This window comes from Chroicocephalus ridibundus, chromosome 3 (genome assembly GCF_963924245.1).
Source record: "Chroicocephalus ridibundus chromosome 3, bChrRid1.1, whole genome shotgun sequence".
NCBI lineage: Eukaryota > Metazoa > Chordata > Aves > Charadriiformes > Laridae > Chroicocephalus > Chroicocephalus ridibundus.
This window is the reverse complement of record NC_086286.1, coordinates 108,058,648-108,079,985: the sequence shown is the minus strand read 5'-3', so window position 1 is coordinate 108,079,985 and position 21,338 is coordinate 108,058,648. Positions and strand designations below refer to the sequence as shown.

General features: G+C 40.6%; 1 protein-coding gene across 1 annotated transcript in view; it reads right to left on the bottom strand.

The window, feature by feature from the left end:
• The window catches only part of SNTG2 (syntrophin gamma 2), a 277,686-nt gene extending 265,618 nt beyond the window's left edge, over positions 1-12,068 (bottom strand). Inside the window, exon 1 of the mRNA XM_063331136.1 lies at positions 11,934-12,068. Coding sequence (XP_063187206.1) covers positions 11,934-12,005 — 72 coding nt within the window. The 5' untranslated portion in view covers positions 12,006-12,068. The remainder of the gene's footprint in view (positions 1-11,933) is intronic.
• Positions 12,069-21,338: the final 9,270 nt, after the last annotated feature.

Here is a 21,338-nt window from a genome sequence, read left to right as displayed (position 1 = left end):
GAGCACATCAGGTTAGTATCAATCACAAACGGGAGAGCTACAGTGAAGAGGAAAAGTATAAGTGGTAGCACCTATACTAATAAATAAAGCAGCTGAGGGCCTGGAGGTCAGCTGGCACAACTCGTATCAGTAAATCTAAGCACTTTTGCCCTCCCTGAAGATGTGAACCACAGTCATGCTGCCCACAGGAATGGTCCCAATTCACAGTCTGGATATTGTCTGTAAGACTGCTAATTAGCCCAGGATAAAATTATGCTAAGGAAAATGCTAAAAGTTTAACAGTATGACCAAATGTGTTTTAGTGCTTGGAGCTACACCATGGCCTTGTTAGTGTAGCTGGTAGCCAGTAATTCCCACCTACTGAAGGGAAAGGATACCAAAACCTGTCTTCAGATGGGTATGATCTGAATGGAGTATTATTCTGCTTCTACAGCAGTTACTTGACCACATCCAACGAAATTTCCACACCTTGAAGTATGGCTGTACCTATAAATCATAGGTTACCCTGTACCACCAGTGGAGAGATTGGAAGGCTATTAAGTCTTGAAAAAAATAAGACAAGTTGTTATGTTCCAGTTAACTGAAACAGTCATAAAAAGTATCTGTAGTGCTCATTAGTGAAAGCACCTTAATTTCACATAATAACATGAAACTAGTTCCACAAGATATTTGATCTGTAAATATCAAGCAAGCTGATGAGAGACTATCTAGATTGCAATTTACAATTAGTGTATCTTGATTTTTATTATGTGCAATGTCGAGATGACAATTTTACATTATATTTAAGAAAGAAAACACTTTTTAATATTTCTTGCAGATTATATATAGAAAACAGACTACTGCTTGGATTGTTCTTCTAAGTCACATCCAATTAAATATAAGATATAGAATTAGCTCTCAGTGAGAAGCCCTCCTAATGAAATATCAACACCACAAATAAAAGCAGAGATTATAGTCAGACAAATCAGTTAGAATCATAGAATAGTTTGGGCTGGAAGGGACCTTTAAAGGCCATCTAGTCCAACCCTCTTACAATTAGCAGGGGCATCTTCAATTAGATCAGGTTCATCAAAGCCCTGTCCAACCTGACCTTCAATATTTCCAGGGATGGAGCATCTGCCACCTCTCTGGGCAACCTGTGCCAGCATTTCACCACCCTCATCATAAAAAATTTCTTCCGTATATCTTGTCTAAACCTACCCTCTTTTAGTTTAAAACCGTTACCCCTTGTCCTATCACAACAGACCTGGCTAAAAAGTCTGTACCCATCTTTCTTAAAAGCCCCCTTTAAGTACTGAAAGGCCGCAATAAGGTCTCCCTGGAGCCTCCTCCAGGCTGAACAACCCAAACTCTCTCAGCCTGTCCTCACAGAAGAGGTGCTCCAGCCCTCTGATCATCTTCGTGGCCCTCCTCTGGATCTGCTCCGACAGGCCCATGTCCTTCTTTTGTTGGAGGCCTCAGAGCTGGACACAATACTCCAGGTGGGGTCTCACCAGAGTGGAGTCGAGGGGCAGAATCACCTCCCTTGGCCTGCTGGCCACCCTTTTTTTGATGCATCCCAGGATATGGTTGGCTTTTCAGGCTGCAGGCGTGCGTTGTCAGCTCATATCCAGCTTTTCATGCACCAGTACCCGCAAGTCCTTCTCCGCAGGGCTGCTTTCAATCCCTTCCCCCCCAGCCTGTATTGATACCGGGGATTGCCCCAAGCCAGATGCAGGACCCTGCACTTGGCCTGTTGAACCTCATGAGGTTCACATGGGCGCACTTCTCAAGCCTGTCCCTCTGGATGGCAGTTACAGAGAAACGCTAATCTCAGCCCTAAATAACATTTCCTCATCTTTCATTTTGAAGAACATTTTGATTACTTAATTTAAAGGGAAAAGATCCTTACTCGCTAGGACAAGAGTTTTTCAATTTATGCTGATAATTAATACTCTCTTGGCTGGCCTCTGTTTGCCAGTTTCACAGAAATACTTGAAAAATAATGATGTTCTACAAAACAATCTACTTTTAACCACATATAAATTCCATCCAAAAGTAATATATAGAACTGCAACATGTTCGTCTCACATCTCAGTGCCATAAACCACGGCAATAGGCTGGTGGGGTTGTTTTATGTATCCTTATGCTAGATATACTGGGCTAAGTCATAACTTTTGTAAGGCAGCATAATCTGGAGCTGATTTTCAAAATATAAAAATATTTTTACAGTTCTCCCAGTGCAGACAGGCCTAACACTAATTGCTTAAAAATATATATATGAAGCACTCTATGCACTTTTTTTGTAGCACTTCGCAATGAATCACATATTGGACTAATAAAGGTGAACTTTTATAAATTTTAAAATATCAAGTCTTCATTTTATGCTATAAATTGATGAAGCAAGATGTTTTTGTGGAATAGAATTAGATTGACCCTGGTCAGATTAAAATGACATTAGAATTCTGAGAATTACAGAGTAAACTCAAGCAGGTTTACTACATTTAATTATATTTAGCTATGGAAACTACAGCCAATAGACATCAAGTTAACCTTACTGACATTTATGAAAGTCTGTCAAACTGTTGAAAGCAAAAAAAGAAACAGAGAGAGCAGAGACTGAAGTATGGACTTTCCCTACTATACACAGATACAAGTTACCCAGAAAAAACAACCTAGTGTTCCCTGACATCTAGGTAACACCTGTCTGCCTACTCACTCCTTTCACATCCATTCCCTTTAATAACTACCCTATAATGTTTCTGCTATTAAAAAAAATTAATAAAAAATTTCTCCTCTCTTCATTTTTGTTTGCTTCTTGTAAACTAGTGTAATAAACTGTGAAATGGAGCATCTACAAAAAGTACATGTCCAGCTAATGAGAAAGCCTCAAAAATCTATTTTTTTTTCTTTTTCTACCTACCAGTAGGTTGCTCTGGTAGCATTTTGACAATTCAGACTTGCTTCCTGGACACCCTGCCTTTAGGAGTACCCACATAGTCCTAAACTAGATATGCTTAAAGCAGACTGCTTTCTTGTTGGAATCAGTATTTTTTCTGAAAAGATTGCTTTTGAAAGTCCTTTGATACCAATGCATCCTGCTTGATTGCTTAAACTGAGTAGTGACAGCCATGCTTTTGTTAATGTCCCCTTTAACACAGAAAAAAACCCGCAGCTGTTAAAACTTCTGTAAGTCTAATTTCAATGAAGAAACTGATTTTTTTTGTAAATGGAAGGTACATTGGATAGATTTAAGCCTCATCTTCTGAAACTTTGTAAGTAAAAAGGGTGATACATGTTGAATTTCACTTGACTGAGAACAAAGAAGTATAACTGGAAAGAGTAAATAAACTGGCCCGTATCAAATGTCTGCCAACCTTCCCTTGGAGGAGACGCTATGTAGCAAATTAGTAATTCAAACTTAAACTGGTGTCAATTGGTAATTTTGGCTATAGTAGATTTCAGTAATTTTCTAATGTAAAATGAGTGTGAAGTTTGTCTTAAGTATACCAAGGCAATTGGAGGTTTGTGTGGAGTTAGATACGGTGGGTTGAAGTGTATCTATTACCTATAGGTTATCTGAAGACTGAGAAGGTCTTCATTCATTTGATAACCTCAGAGGATATATAATTTCTGTAGACAGTAAGAATAAAAATTTCTTGCCTTAGGAATTATAAATGGAACTAACCATAACACATTCTGTGATTATCATTTGCAAGAAGTATCATATAACTACGCCATGTATAATAAAGTTCTTGTCAGAAAATAGTGTCTTTTTTCCCCCCTCTATTTTTCACATATTACAAGTACAGATACATACAGGTATGCACACTTGTTCCAGTAGAATCAAAGATTCCTTTAATGATCACAAAATCCTGAATAACAGACTTGGAGATTTTAGTACAGTACAGTTACTCTTCAAAGCACACTAAGAAGTCTAATCCTTTTATGTAATGTCATTTTTCTCTTGTTATTTAAAAAAGACTATTCTGTTTAGCACATCCAGCATATGCACCATATGACACACCAGATGCCTTAGTAATTAATTCATCTTTTAAATGAAAAGTACAATAAATAGTTGCATAACCCAGTGTGTTGATGCAACTGATAACTATACTGACAATTCAAAACTAGAAAAGGAAAAGATTTTATAAAAAGCAGTAGTTACATCACAAAACAGGACTGTCAGGCTGAACTGGCAACATATGCTTACTTATGCTTCAACTGAATTCTGAAAATGAGCGCACAGCACAGATTCCTGCATACCCTTATATTGCCGCTATATCAGGGCTTGTGAAGGGTGGCAGAAGAATGTCTAAATGCTACATTTATAAAAATGCTGCGTAAAACAGCAGGGTATGTTGAAAAAAAAAATAGATGAAAAGACACATCATATAAAATTAGATTGTAATGCCTTCTTGAAGAGAGTAGAATATTTTATTAGTACAGAAGCTTGCATTTTATTAACACAACACGACTGATAAGTAATTCCTTAAGCCTTTCTAAAAACATGACTTAATAGTTTTTGATGGGATTTGTATGGAAAGATATGTGCCTATGAATTTCCTCGCAGTATCTATGTCTTAGCTGCAGACAGTGAAACAAATGAAAAATCTATCTCTTTGCCTGTTGATTGAACTGGCTTTACTGGAGAGGAAGATGGCAACACATGCTTGTGTGCTTGTGACAAACAGTTTTCGAATATCTGTGCGTCCTCATGATATCCAATATGAGATCAATTCTTCTGACATTTTCCTGCAATAAACTTAATGGTTTTACATACAGGACAACTCAGAGGAAAAAGACAGCTTCTACAGAGGAAACAAAATAAATACTCATAACTATCTCCCGTATTATTTAGCACTGTTTTGAATGTGTATGCTCGTTCTTCAGTATTTTTCAGGTTACATATTAGCTATTATGTAAGCTATATAATATATCCATATTCTTGGTGATACTAACTATGCTATTACTTAGTTACACATGCAGCAGAAGCAAGTATGCCTGTGCTCATAAGTTAAATGAATGAGTACTCTCCAAAGAAGTCCGCATCCATTACTGAATGGGACAGAATAGCACATGATTTACTCATACAGGAAAAAAAATTGAAAAAAAAAATATCGAATTGAGATATGGAATAAAATTTAAAAAATGAAAAACACTCTCCATGTAATCTTTGGGGAAGTTTCATCATGTATTCAGGAAATGTAAGGTACTGAAAGATAATTTAATCAATCCAAATTAAAAAATCAAATGAATAAAAAGCCCTGATCTTAACTAAACCCTCTTTTCTTCAGCTTCTCCACTGGTAAAGTAGGAACAATAATGCTCACCCACTCCACAGTGTACTCTGAAATTCAGTATAATATTTACAGTTTATCCAGTGTACAGCTATTAAGAACCAGAATATTAGCACTGAGGAACCTCTGTCCACCAGAATGCGCAGTGCAGCCAACACACTCTATTTCCACTATCTGTGTGAAAATAGCCCATCGCAAAACACGGGCTGAGCGACTCAGCCTCATTTTCCACTTCTTGTTGTCCCTCCCACAAAACTGGGCATAAAAAGGGAATCCCCATCAAAAGGTACAACCACCAAACTTCCATTTTGTGGCAAAGAAGAACGATCAAGAGTTGATGATAAAGATTTGACACCAAAAGGCTTTGATTCCATCTCTGGGTAAGACTGCTTCTGTGGTCCTTGACAAATCCATTAACCCCTCTCTGCTACACATCTCCATAAGTGAAGTGCAGATGTCAGTATGGCTTTAGACCAAGGAAGCGCTATAAGACTCGGCTGCTCAGACGCTGGGAAGTGTGTCTATAGTGTGGATGATAACCACCTATGAAAAAAGCTACTCTGGATGCAGTTCGCAAAGCAGATTGCCTTACACAGAACTTGCCCGTTCAGGGAAAAGTTTCTCCTCAGATTTTATTTATCTGGTGACTCGGAAGTCACATATAAACCATGCAAAGGCAAAAATCCCAAAACAAGAAGCTTAGACAGTCCTGCAAGTTTGGCATGGTAGAGGGAAGCATTATAAGGCTAATGGTTTTATGATATCATACAGCGTAACCACGTACTATGACTCTTTAAATACAGTACAAAACAACTGTGGTTTTGCATCGATTTCCTTGCCCAGAACTCTAAATACTACATTTTGTCCCCACTACAATCTGAACTTCACAAGGAGATGATAAATGAGATAATATTGATTAGATTTTGCTAAAGGGTTCCAGCTTTTCAAGGTTATATCCTTTAGAGAGTTTGTAAATCTCATTACAGAAATATGCCTGCTGATATACATACATAAAGAGTGGCAGAAGGGTTCTAGCACGACAGCTCATGCTGGAATCATACTGTTCTTCAGACAGAAAGTTCAGACAAGTAGGTACAGAGGAGTTCAAAACAGGAGAATCAGCCTGCCTTTTTCAAAGAAAACAGACCCCAAAAAATGTAGATCATATCTGTATTAAATGAGGGTTGCTGACAAAGGGTGTTTGGAGTAAAGCACAATCTTGGACCTCCATTGGCTGTAACTGTCAGCTTCATCAGTAATATGAAGAATGAGCAAAACCACTAAATTGTTCCAAGTACTTCATTTTACCATGCAGTTTTTATAGTAAATGAATCTTAACTTCAGATGAAAGTCACCGTCAGCCTTTCCCTGCTTTTTTGGGGGGTGGGTGGGCGGGGGACGGTACATGAAACAGCACGCAGAAGAGCAAGTACAATTATCTGCTAAATTCCCCTTGAGTTATGCATTCATTCTTAATTAATGGAGGAAAAGAGGCACTGTTACTAGCCATCTGCTTTTTAAAAACTTTCATTGCTAAGGATTTCTCTCTGAGATATCATGGGGTGAAGGGAAGAATAATGCTTAAAAGGACCAGGGATCCTTCTGTCCTGGTGGACAGAAGGCTGTACAGTCACCAGTGCGCGCTGCCAGCCATGCAGGCTAACAGCATCAGCCACAACAGAGATGTGATCCATGTAATCATTTCCACTTTACTTGGCACTCATTCGACTGCACACAGTTTTGCACCCCACAATACAAGAAACACATTGACCAACAGGAGCAAGTCCAACCGATGCCCACAAAAATGGCCTGGGGGCTGAAGGACTTCCCCTGTAAGGAACAGAGGAGTAAGTAAGTTGGGCTTGCTTGAACCTAAAGAAGAAGTGGCTTTAGGAGGGAACTAACAGCAGCCCCCCCCACTTCACTGTGAAAACAACCCAGCAGGGAGAAGGTTGCCCAGAGAAACTGCGCAGTCTCCATCCTTGGAGGTTTTAAAGATGCAATGGGAAAAGCCCTGAGCAACTCAGTCTGAATTCAACACGGTCACAAGCTTTCAGGAGAAGGTTGGGCTCGCGGACCTCCCAAGGTCCCTTTCAACCTGAATGAGTCTGATTTGTGTTTGCTGTCTCTATTATCGTGATGCCACTGACAAGCAATATTAGGTGTCAGTGTTGTAGGAACACGGTCATGCCCTGTTCCTTCTGCTGAGCTCCGCTACCATTTCTATTCTCGGCAGTCTCTGCACTCCCAAGTGAAAGTGATTCTATTTATATTCATATCATGGAATGTTTAAAACATCAGAAAAAAAAATGCTTACAATATGAAACACAGATATGAGGTGTAAAAAGAATACTAACGCTGTTCTTTTTCTGAGATCAGACACTGTTTTTCAGAACAGTAGGTGGGCACAAGTCTTATTTCCATTAAGATGTTAAAGCCATAAGCTTAAATATATTTTTACCAGTTTGATAACTGTTTTCATGGAGATATATATGGGTAGAAGCAGGATTCAGATTCGGTTTGTGACAGTAGGGAAGCCAAGTGAAGAAATGTGTAACATTCACATACTCTGATATTTAGGAAGCGCTTGGTGAATTTCTTTAACAGGATCTCAAAACTATTTATTTCACAGATTTTTAGGGGGAAAAAAAATCTTCCCAAATTAGCGGGAAGTCAACAATATTTGCACTGGAAGGTAATTATCAGGCTTCATACAATGGAATACATGGACACCCCCTCCCAATCATGAAGCTCCGCCATCTTTTTTCTTGTGCTTTCCCTCCCCAAATCAGGAAACAAATTCTGTTCACTTCACAACAAAAGTTTCTGAAATCAGCTTTTGCCCAGCAAGGAATTTTAATAGAAAATGAGTGTGTGGGAGGCAAAGTTTCAGTTAATAAGTATATCCTATTGATTTGTATTGTGGCATAGACAGATGTTGGAAATAATCTTGAAATCCATGCCACCTTAGTGCTGATAGAACTTTTAATAAAACACATCAGAAAGTTGAAGCTTCTTACAGCCACAAGTAGTGTGACTGAATGCAGTCTAACCCTAACAAAATACTGGTGTGGAATATCGATGGTGGTCATCTATTTTAGGAAAATGGCAAGATTAAATGTTTACCCTGAAAAGGTAGACAGGGAAGAGGGGAGACACGGATGTTTGTGGTAACATGACACCTAGTGTTCACTTTCAGGAAGCTTCTGTATTGGTGGGTGTCAAATTTTGAAAAAACAACAATGCCCCAGGACTTGCTTTCCAAAAAAAAAATAAATTAAATATTTATATTAGCATCTCTATCCAAGCATCTAAATTACATAGATATAATGAAAAAAAGAGGAGGAAAGGAACAGAAAAATCAGCATGTGCTGCATTTCCTCTTCTCATTAAGTGCACAATTTGTGTAACTCCAGAAAAGAGCGCTATCAAAAAAAAAGGTCCACATCATCTTTTTCCTTTGGGTTCCTTCTGAATAAAAAAAATTCTACTGACAAATTCCATATACAGACACAGAAAAGCTATTCGAAAACTGGGTCTACTACATATGACATGCACAACAGAAGTTTAAGAGAATAGTCCTTATTCTAAAAAAAAAAAAACAAACCTAGTGACAATGTTTATTTGTACCTAGCAATGAGCTATCCACTTTTATTTGTTCATTTAAAATCCTGGCATATCAACAGTACAAGTGACTGTAAGGCTATCATTCCCTTTCATGCTTTAGCAACACAATGGAAACCACAGTATCTGATGCATACTAGATCAATGAGACCATAAAATCCGCATAAAATCATGGCACAGGCACTCTGACATAGTAAGTAACAATTCCTAAGGGATTTCACCTCTTGAGTATTTCTGAGGGACAAAGAGGGGAAGAATTATATGAGGAATCAGAACAAAAAGTTCACTACAGATCGAGGAAGAATACACTGCTTTCTGTGATCAGGTCATTAAGAGCATGTGTCTGATCCCAAATGAAACAAGTATCAGAAATTACACTAAGAAGAAACTGGCAAAACATTAGAGACACAGTTCTATAGAAACTTCGGTTCTATACAACAGAATATAAACAACTGCACTTCGAGAAATTTACATTTACATTGCAAGAAACGTTCTTAAAAGAGCTTGTTAGTGTTAAAATGCAAGCACACAAAAGACATTAGTATTGTATTTCAAATCTAGCATGCTGTCTTTAATCTAAAAGTATGCTGAATTACTTTCCAAGGAGTAGTATTTAATTGTCATCCTTCTGAAGGGGAAAAAAAACAATATATGTACCTCTAAGTATTAAGACTGCCTAGGTACCACAATCCCAAACAATGAATTGGACTCAGCATGCAATATTTAGTAGCTAAGTGGTAACTAATGTTATTATGTCTTATTTCTGAGAAAAATGTGCATAGACACAGTCAATACACTGCTATTAAAATATACATTTTTCTTTTAGCAAGGTAAACAGACCTACATTCCAATACTGTTAAATAACTCAAGAAGATGCAAGACAAGCACTTATCACACTGTTAATTATAAAAGAATTCCTTATTTTTTAAGATGCTTTGAGCATAATTCTCTGCAGTGGTTGAGTATGTGGCATCTCTGGGGACCCAGGCGGTTATGAACTCACCTAAACAAATATCTGCCATAAGATGTCCCTGTTGAACTCAAAGTCTATACAGCTTTTGAGATATATATATATAGAGAGAGAGAGAGATATACACACACACATATATATACACATACACACACACACATGCATTCTTTCAATTTCTTTCAATCATAAACATGTATTTAAAATACTCAGGAAAGTGAGGCTAAATTGTTAAATATTTCTTGGAAACGGGCAGCTTGCCAAAGCTTTATATTCATGGCACTATTTCCCATTTAGGGTCTAGGTAAACTATATAGCCACAAGCCTTTAGTTCCTACCACTCTTGTCCAAAAGGTCAGTATACCATTCATTCATCATCTAGTTCCGCCCCAGGCAGAAGTCCCATGAGTATCAGCAGAAACAGCATGTCCTATTGGCCTTAAACGTATACGTTTAACACAGCTACAAGAATACCAGTCATAAATTTCACCTAATGATAGTGATTATCCCTCACCTTTAACGCTGAAATATTCTGAACTGCCATACAACCTACTCAGCTGTTAACATTTTAGGTAATTGCTGCACAGATTATTTTTGCAGTTCAGGAACAGGTCTTAAAAATTAACAGCTGTGGAACAGCTTTAAAACACAGAGGATTCTAAAGTAGGTTTAATTCCATTACTTCCTCTTGAATTACAGAAATTCTAAAAAAACCAAAGGTTAAATCTTTGCATCTCTTCACACGCAGTTGAAAGAGGGATGCAAATATACAGTGCAAAAGCTGGCTATGACAAGACAACAGTTTGTTTCCACAGATTTCCATGCATTTGACGTACATGCTTATGATTTCAGGCAGCCTCTACCCTTTGGTCCCATACTTGCATCTTCTAAATATTTACTCTCAGTCTTATGATTACAGAGGCTCAAAGCAGTTATGAATTCACTGTGAAGGGGAACACGTCTTTAAGTCATACTCCATGCAGCTGAGACACCTTCTAAACAACACTCTGGATAAAATATGAGGAAGATAACACTGTTTTCCTTTAGAAATTGCAAGGTTGCGGTCACAGAAATAGCTTGAAGGACAGTGCAAAAAGTGCTGTTTATTTAAGCACTGGTAAACTATTTTACAGTAAGCGCGATGACTAACTTTTTAGATGATGACTGAAAAAACACTGCGACTGCACTTCTGCGAAATAACTTTACATGCCAAGAAGAGCAGCACGTTAAACCAGAGAGTCTGTGATGACTTCAGAAGGTACGCAGGGCGCACCTACTACCTTTTATATAAATCAGGGACGGCTGAGAACCGCCGTCAGAGGGCATCATTCATAAATGATTTTCCAAATACGCTGCCATGAAGTAGCAAGTTATTTTCCAACTCCCTCACGGGCTTCTCTTAAAAAGTGCGTGAGGTGCTAAAGACGTGGAAGTAGCTAATTTTTTTTTTTTTTTTTTTTTCCCCCCCCTGTCACAGGCTCGCAGCTGGCTGACAAACCGAGCGATCCCAGGCTGCCGCCGGGAAACTCGACCCTCACCGCTGCAACCTGTCACGGCGGGTTGAACACCGCGATGGCAGCGGCGACAACCCTCAAAAGGGGGAGGAGGGGGCACACAAATCTCACCCGACCACGCTCGGACCGCCGGTGCCCGCCCGGTTCCTCACACACACGCACACACACACACCCGCGGCCGCTGTCGGGCGGAGGGAGGGCGAAGCGCCTGAGGGAGCTGGGCTGAGGGAGGGCGCGAAGCGCCTGAGGGAGCCGGGCTGAGGGGTGGCAGCTGCCGCCTCGTCCCTCCGAGAACCCCGCGGCGTCGTGAGAGGCTGGCAGGCCGGACCGCCGTAGCGGGCTGAGGAGGGGGGAGCGGCGGGACGGTCGTCCCGCCGCTCCCCCCTCCTCAGCCCGCTACGGCGGTCCGGCCTGCACCGCCCCGCTCCCCGCTCACCTCACGCAGGCGCCTCCCTCCCGCCCTCCGGGCAGCGCCGCCGGCGGGACCCTCCCCGCCCGGCTGCGAGAGTAGGTACCGGGACGGTCTGAGGGGAAAAAGCGGCTACTTGCCCAGGTAGGGACGAGGAGGCTGCCGGGTCGTTCGAGCGGTGCTGGAGGAGGCTGTTTCCCCGCCACGCTCATCTCCTCCCATGCAGCTGGCGTTTAAGTCCTCTCAAGACGGGCGGCTCGGCGGGACGCGGCGCCTTCAAGGCACCCCCCGGCTCCCGAAACGCCCGCCCCCTTTCACCGGCAGCGCCGGCGTCCCGGCTCCGCGGGACAAGGCTCGCACCGCACCGCGCTCTGCCCCGCGGCCCGGGCGGGGCGGGGGGTGGGACGTGGAGGGAGCCAGGAGGGGAGAGGGAAGGCGGGGGAGCCGCGCTGGCTATTTAACTTCGCTCTTCTCCGGGGGGAAGGCGCCGCCGCTCTCGCTCCCCTCCCCTCTGCGGCCGCATCCCGACAGCCGGGCTCTGGGGTGCTGCTACGAGCGCGGCCGCGCTGCTCCACGGCACGGCACGGCACGGCACGGCACGGCACGGCACGGCACGGCACGGCGCGGCGCGGCACGGCACGGCTCGGCAGGGCTACCCTTGGCCCAGCTTTGGGCTCCGGCTTCCCCTCACCCTTCCTCCGGGGAAGGCTGTCGGGCGGGGGAAGTTCTGCCAGGGGACGGTGGGCGATGTGGGAGGCTGTGGGGGGGTGAGGGTGCTGCCCGACCCCCCACCCGCTCCCGCCGTGCCTGCGGGCCGCCTGGCATCGGGGTCACTGGCCACCGCCACAGCACGGCCCTCACTCCTTGGTCTCTGAATCAAAACCAAGGGCAGTTTGACGGCCCTCGAGTGTTCCTGGTACCCTTGACGTTAGATAACACAGGGCTGTCCGTCTTTTGGCAGGGAAAAGCTCCCACCCCTGAACGTTGCCATCAGATTTTGCACTTCGGTTGTTCTGTGGCCTCCATCCACGTTCCTCACTGTGGAGCATGGCCTGGCCCATCAGTTTTGGAGGAACTTCTTGTAGGTTTGTGGTGGCAATCCTGAGGCTGATTCTAAAGGAGAAGAGGTGCAACCTGGTCCTTGGCATACTATTCTATTAGTAGACATATTTTTCTTCTCTGCAGAGAGAGAGGGGAAAGCTCTTAGCTTTTCCCATCAGTGTATTTAAGAAGATCATGCACATACCTTTCTGTTTTCTTACCTAAGTGTAATTTGAACAGACACCTCTGTTCCCTTTTGAAGCCTCTGCCTTGTCATGCAAGGATGAGAAGCTATCACACACAAATATATAACAAGAAAAAGGGTGAGTGTAGCTGGCCAGACTTTTTCTGTAGTTAAAAGATTTTCTCTACCTAATTTTACTTTTTTTTTTTTTTTTTTTTTTGCAAAAGCTTTTGTAAAAGCATCACAAGAAGTAAGCAGGAAAGAAACGTGCATTATCTTCTATTTGGAGGTAACTCCATACAAAACACTGCATGCCACTGCTATGATTTACCCTAGTATGAACTCCTCCCTCCCCAGGTCTCCCTGTCCAAAAATACCTGACTTTTCCATAAAACCACATCTTACCACAAGCAAATGTTGCTTGCCATCTCTGCCTACTGATTCATCTTTACAACAACCTGAAAGGAGGTTGTAGAGAGTTGGGGGTCAGTCTCTTCTCCCAAGTGACAAGTGATAGGATAAGAGGAAATAGCCTCAAGTTGCACAAGGGGAGGTTTAGATTGGACATTGGGAAAAAATTATGCACCGAAAGGGTTATCAAACATTGGAACAGGCTTCCTAGGGAAGTGGTGGAATCACCATCCCAGGAGGTGTTTAAAGGAACGTGGTTTTGGTAGCGTTAGCTTGATGGTTGGACTTGATGGTCTGAAAGGTCCCTTCCAACCTAGATAATTCTATGATTCTATGACCTTTGCACATACCAGCGCCCCACAGAAGGTAAGGAGAGGTAGGCAAGAGGGCAGTTTGCTCGGTGGGGTTATGGGGTTTCAGTTGTGCTTGGGGCCCTCCTTTTGTGCCCAAATTGTTTTCTTTGCCATGCCCAGGGGCTTGGAGTTTGCCATGCAGCAAGGAGTCAGCGCCATTCTCCTAAAGAGGTGGAGCTCGCACTCAAGCCAATCTGCCCCAATCCATCTTGTGCATAAAAAAGCCATTTATTTTACTCCATGCCTGTAGAAAAGTGTGCGACGACATGCTGGCAGCGTGAAATGTTAGAGGAGATGACTCTGGGCTCCAGCCTAACATGACCATATAAACTTCTATGCATGCAGGGTGTGCTGGCACTGCGAGAGGTGTGAGTCTTTCTGCTTAAGGTTAAAGACAATCAGGGAAGTAAAGCCACAGAGATGAGCTGCAACCTGTTTGGAGATGGACTGGCCCAGGCTCCAATGGCTAAGAGTTACCAGGAACCAGCAAATAACAGCAGCTGTCCTGATGGGTATTTGCTAGTATGGATGATAGTTTTGCCGTGATTACAAACTTGTTATCACATCCAGCTTTTCTTCTCATGGTTCTTCATGCTTTCCTTTCATAAATATGGCGCATAAGTGGAGATTAAAAAGTGGAGATGCAAGTTAGTGTAAATGCAAAATAAATGGCATAGCAGTATGATAATATACAGGGAATATATATGGGAAATTACTTACAGAGATAAGCAGAATAGAAAGCCCTTAATTTTTGGAATGTTTCTATTTATCTACAAGGTGTACTTAAAAATCTTTGTCAACTGGATGTAATAAGCCTTGCACACAATATATAACTTCCTGAGAAGCGTATCTTAACGCTGACAATTACATAAATTATTTCTGGAATTCACTGAAAACTGGGTAATATCAGACAACTAAGGAACTATCAATGCTCAGTTCTTTTTGGTTATAATGAGTACACTTCACAAAATTATATTCTCCTATGGTATTACTGTATTGATTTGGGGAGAATTAGGAAAAAATAAATTAATTATTTTGTACATAATTGGAGCTAAGCCAATTTGTGATAGTCTCATCTAGTATTTCTTTATTTCAAGGGACAGTCAGGTTTAACAGCTTAAGAAACCTATGAGATTATTAGGAGTTGATTCAGTTTGTTACCAGTGAAAGGCTTCTATGCGTTTTCCCCTTTCTTCTGTTCACAATTTTTCAGTTTCACTGCAACCCCAATCCTGCAAAAGGTTTTGCTTTTGCCATTGTTATATGGAAGCCAGCTGTCAAGTAGCTGTTTTAGTGATGACAGTTTATATTTTTCCAAATTATATTAAATACTATAATTTTGAATAAAGCAATTATTTGAAAATTTCTAGCCCTTGAGATTTCATAAAAATCTACAAAATATAAAGAAAGTAATCATACAAAGAGACAATAAGTCAAGAGAATGCTGAATGTTTTCAATAATACACTGTGATTTTAAGTCAAACTCGCAGTTTTGGGGTGTTACGTTAGATAATGCCCAAGAAGTTTCATTAAGATCTGACTCGTCTGACAATAGGAAAACTGCAAATTGTGCAAAAGACTTTACTAAAACAGCATTCATGAAAATAGATGTGAACTGCTGAATTTGGAAGATACTGTATTACAGAACTGTCTTTATTTCCTTCTGTTTTCACACATAAGCTTGCATCCGTACATACAAATACACACCCAGAGATGACACTTGGCTTAGAGAGTGGAAACAGAAGACTATTACCACTAAAACAATAAATAATTTATTTTACTAAGCCAAATAGATGTCAAGGTTAAAGGCTTTGTAAAGAGAAGTGGATGAAAGAGTATAATTAGATTTTCCAGGAAATGTAGGTATGTCTTATGCAGACATTACAAACATTTCTCTGTCTGTACAAAAACATTCACACAGCTATTGAAGTCAAATTGTTGTCTTGATATAAACACCAGAATTTGCAGATGTTCCAGTTTTAGTTTTTATACATTAATATTTGCTGTATTCATCAGGAAAAAAAGCCCTTTTGTAAAACTTAATTGCTTTGTGAACTTCATTATACTTAATATTTTACTACCAAAATGAATGCTCCTTCATTTAATTTTGTGTTGTGGGAAGAGATCAAAGCTATGGGGAAGCAGAGCGTACTTTTCTAAGGAATGCAAGTTACAAGTTTCTGTCCTGGAAATCACATGTAAGGCAAGGTAAAAATGCCACATGTCCCAGGGAAACTGCTGCCAGTCTCGATGCTGCCATTTAGCCATCCCCAATTTAGGAGAAGGAGTAAGGAAGACACAAGTACACTGACAATCAGCATTAGACCCCTTTCTCAATCTGGTCTCCGCCTGCCACTTTTATTGTGGATTAAGTTCATGAGTGAGGGGCAAATTACAGGGAGAAGCATCTTGACAGCCCATCAGAGGACAGTAATGTGCCAGAGGCTGCTTAAAATATACGATGACAAATCACTAAAATTTCACAGGAGTGTTATTTTGTTTCAAAAGAAAAACATTTCTTTGCTCTCCCGAATCTGTAATGTGCATCGAATACCCTGTAACTCGCTGTCCCAGAAATTTCCTCAGTTCACTGCGTAGGGTAAGAAACTGTAACTGTACATACGACAGTAGCAAAATGGAAAGAGGCAGTAAAATTATCCGTAACATCAAATGAAAGCAAGAGGCTGCTGTACTTCAACAAACAAAAACTTTCCTTGAACAGCTGTTCACTGAGAAAGGGTGACTGAAATCAGCATCTCATGCTTTTATGGCAGACAGGTTGAGCAGCGGGTGGGAGAGATGGTAAGGAAGTTTGCCGAACCGTCCCTCCCTGCTCCTGACCCCTTTTTCAGGCACAGGTACACCTTACCAGGGCACCCCACTGCCAAAGTCAAGGATTGACTGGGGCAAACTGGTACTGTTTTGGCTGTCACTATTGCAAGAATGAATATTGACTGCCTCAGTCAGGAGGAGTTCAGCATCCCAGGCTGTTCAAGAGAGCAATTTGCCATTGCTTCCCTGAGCAGGTTATTATGAAAGATGATCAAAAATGGGTACCTGAACAACTGGACATATGAAAGATGCATTCCCAGCAGGTGTTTATAGAGGGATATTGGGCTTCTTACTTCAAAATCAGAGAATTTCAGTAACACTGAAAACATCAATGCAGACTTCCAGCACTCATCACCAGCTGAGCAAAAGAAGCAAATAGCAAGTGGCTAAACGACACTGTGGAACCAAGCAGGATTTAGTATTGTTTCTTGAAGCTGCTGATAAAATAGTAGTTCTTAAGCACCTTTTTTTTTTTTTTTAACTTGCCTGTCCTTGAAATCTGCCTTGTATTACCAAACGGAGGAGCTGATGTTCTGCAAACTGTAGTATTTTGTGTGTGCTGGTTCTCTACAGGCAGCAGTGTGCCAAGACGTCTGTGGAAGCTATGCCAATATGCAAGAGGGAGTACAGTATTTTGTGGCCAAAGAAAGCACAAACAACTGCTCAGCTTGTGAGAGGGGGAAGAGCTGAGTTCTGGAAACCACTGCCACTACTCAGTTTTAGACAACAATTGCTTGGCACCAAAATAATTACCAGTTCTGGGAACAGGCATTAGGATATAGAAATCCCTCCTTCTTGGGAAGTACCTGTGTCACTGCGATAGTGTGTCATGCTCTTTCAGCTTTCCCTTTCACTCTGGTTTCTGCTTATTCTATTTTGTAGCCAACGTATAAGCCTAATTTGTCATATCACATAGTTTGTTTGCTTAGATTCATTATTTACGTTACAATGGTATTTGACCAAAATCTATCCGATCATATGAATGTACACAAGTAGCCAAGACTAATTTAATTAAGGAAGAAGATGTGTTTCACAAAGAAAGTAAACTTGATTGTAAGTCGAAGCACTGATAAGTTATTATCAATGAACAGAGGCGATGTTATGTGGTTTGGGTCACCGATAAATAAATCAATCAGACAGAAACTTATGAGTACATAATTCATGGCCTGCTTCTGCCAAAAATTCCATAGCGTTCTGCGTTGAATAATTTCAGTACTGATGGGCATGATTTTTATGGATTTGTTGATTCATTTGTGGGTAATTCATGAGCAGAATCAAGGGTGCAATACATTTCTTGAATTGTTCAAGTAGCTGCATTACTTTACTATACTGTACTATATGCTATGCTACGCTATATTATACGTTTTGCAATCCATTCTCAGCTCATTTTCAAAAGGAAGTGGCTGCAGCTTCATTTGAGACACATGCTTTGTTAAAAAAAAAAGTAAAAATTAAAGCGGACAATTAGAAGAAAGTAAGAATTTTACTGTTGTTTTTATTGCGTGAAAAATGCTAGGAGAGTCTCTATTTAATAGTCCCCATGCAAAATAGAATAGGAAATAAAAGATAATGTTCATTGCAGTTGTAATATCCCTTTTTTGCTCATCTTTCTACAACAGTGCAAAAATTTGCAATGTGCTCTGGCACCACAAAATATTTTTTTTTTTTAAATCAATTTTTTCTCTAGCTTTTAAGCTTTAAGGGTTATGGTCATACTTGTATTCTAAGATATTGGAAAAAACGTGCCAAGTATTCCTACCAAATGACTTTTCCAAAGACATTTAGCTACCTTTACCAAGTTATTTTTAATTTTATTTTTTTCTACATTATTCAGTCATACACCTAGAATGGACAAATAAGGTGTTGATTAAGCTTATTTCCTGTCATTATAGAGGAATTAAATGCGAACATTAAGTGACCCTAAGCAAAAGCAACCCTTGTGCTGCGAGCAGCTGACCACAGGCTTTCTAATAAACTTAAGGACTAACTTCAGGACTTTTCAGCAATTGTCTTGCGCAATTGTGGGTTTGTAACAGCAAAATGGGGTAGGAGTTAGGAGACTGTTGCCCAACTTGGTTTTGCTTTAGCTTGTCCCTGAAATTGTATGGTTTAAGTGAGTATAGGGATGAAAAAGTAAGTGGTCGTTGTGTAACTAACCTGAGGGCAATAATAAGAGGCAGGGCGGTCAAACAGACCTGTGTCAAAATAACCCTAAGCAGACCCAAGAGCAAAGAGAAAAGCAAGAGCAGACCCTACCCAGCGGAGAACTCGGGTCACTGGTGACTCAGTGCAACCCCTTCCTCTTCGCAAGTGAGGCTGGCAGTGTCAATTTTAGGATTCCAAAGGTCACGGGAAGGGTAAGTGTAACACTAGGAGATAGGGTTAGATTGCAGAAAGTCAGTGTGTAACTGAAAGAGTAAAATTAATGGGGATTAGCAATAATTGGATAATTTGGAATACACGTGTTAGTATCATTGTAACTGGATTAATATATGTCTTTGTTGTATTAGCCTGCCAAGTCACTAATTAGACTGCTAATAAATTCATGGTTCTGCATATGACGAGTGTTCTGTTAAGCCAAAATAAATCACTTGTGGTTTAATGCAACAAAGTGGTGGAGTATGAAGGCAATGTAGGCAAACCTTTAAGGACTTGCTGAAAATCTGAGAGGGAGAGAGAGCAGAGAGTGAGCTGTGGGAAGTTTCTGTTTCATTGATGAGGAGGACTAATCAGAAGAACACCTTTGAATTGTCCTTGGCCAAGAGCAGAGTCTTCTGCTCCTTCCCTAGAGGAGAAGGAGCTCTGAAGCCAACAAAGCTCAAAGAGATAAGAAATGAAACCCTATAGCTCTCTAGAGAGGGGAAGAAATGGACAAAGGGGGAATAAAGCCCAAGGGAATAAACACCCTTTCCGCTGTACAGAAGAGGAAATAAAACCTTGCTGGACTAGCGTTTCTGAAGAAGCTTCCAGGAGATTGACTCTGTCTCATGCACACACTTACCCAGGCACACACAGATGATCCTGTGTCAGCCCCCAGTACTGGTCTGGGGCGCTGAGGGGAGGCTTTTTTCTGGAGAACAGGCTTTTTCTCTAAAATAAGGTGACAGGCAAAAACCTGGGCACCAATTGAAGGGACTAAAATGTCTTGTACTAATAGTAATCGGGGGTGCATGTGTGGAGCTACCAAAATAAATTTGCGTGCAAGCAAGAAGGCATCTGGTTTAGTTGTATTAAAAATAGTGTATGGCCCAGTATGGCCCAAATGATCTTAGTACCCCAGTGAGGGCAGTTATTCAACCAAAACCACATAAAGTAGAAATAACTTTGACAGAGTATCAGGGGAAGAAAGAGCCCCCTCAAATTCAGGGTATTTTATATGAGATGATGTTCTCAGACTTTTACCACTTCAAGTGGAAGACCCGTGTCAAATATGCTGCAACTGCACAGATATCCTGTATGAGGAATGTAAAACCGTATGGGTTTTCTAGATCTCAGGTGGGATTTAAATAGTAGAGGCTGGGCTTAGACACAATTGTGAGTCTGTATCACAGCAGAGGTTCTGAATTTAATCAATATAAAGAACCGTGTCTATAATCCTGTTACTTTTTTTCTCCCACCTTTCTGTGATTTCCTTCACGAAATTGGCATATTCAATAACAGATTCGTTCCATTCAGTTCCTTCAGATTTTCTTAGCAATTTTGTTTTAATGTACTGAAAGACAATACATAAAACTAGCCACTGATTCAGTTTGTACTCTTTCTGTCAGAGGTGAGCTGTTTACTCTGAGTTCTTATTAACATTTATGTCCAAATGAGTTTGAATGAGCTTCAGTGAAAAGAAGATCCAGCTGTAAATGTCATACTTTGTGTAAAAATGCTGTTACTATTCTGATCGAGTCAGTGGCCTCTTCTCTGTACACTCCGATGTAGTTTTTATTAAGCAAGAGACATTTAGTTAAAATAACCTGTGGATAATTATTATCTGGTGTTTTATATATACTTTAATTGATCACTCATGACCTTGAATTCTAGTAATTCTTCTTGTAATCATCATCTCCTTTTGTGGCTTCTTGCCAGCTCTTAGCCTCCTTCTGCTTTGATACCAGTTAGAATTTATGGTCTTAGATGGGTCTGAAATTCAATCTGATTTGATATAGATGGATAGGCCATACGCTGTAAACAGGAAATAAGGGAGCTGAAGAATTCTCCACTCACCAAGGATATATTACAAAAGCCGTTGTTAATGTTTGATGCAAGAGGATCATTTGGGCAAAAGGCAATTAATACAAATAAGGTTCTTTTTGACCTTATTTTATCTACTGAAGAATGAAAGGGGCTGTATGGATTGCTGTTTGTATAGTAAGCAGAAAAAATACTGCTGCAAAAATGTTGACAGCACCTTTTTGTTTGTTTGTTTACTTGCTTCTAGCATTATTCATTCTATTTAATTTTGTTTCTTCTCCTTTGAAAGTGAACTATTCTATTTTAGGTTCTATACATTGAGGAACTGCTTTAGTCTTCTATTGCAATATTTAAAAATGAATGCAGTGGTATGTTTACCTGCATTATCATTATGATGGGAATAGAAAGGAAAGTGTTTTTCAAAAGCTCAAATGTGGTTTTGGCCACAAAGATGCTACTGTTAATTATGCCCAGAGAAAAACAGCATCCAGAAAGAGGAATCTGAATTAAAAATGAGGTATTATAATATTATTTTTAAGGAA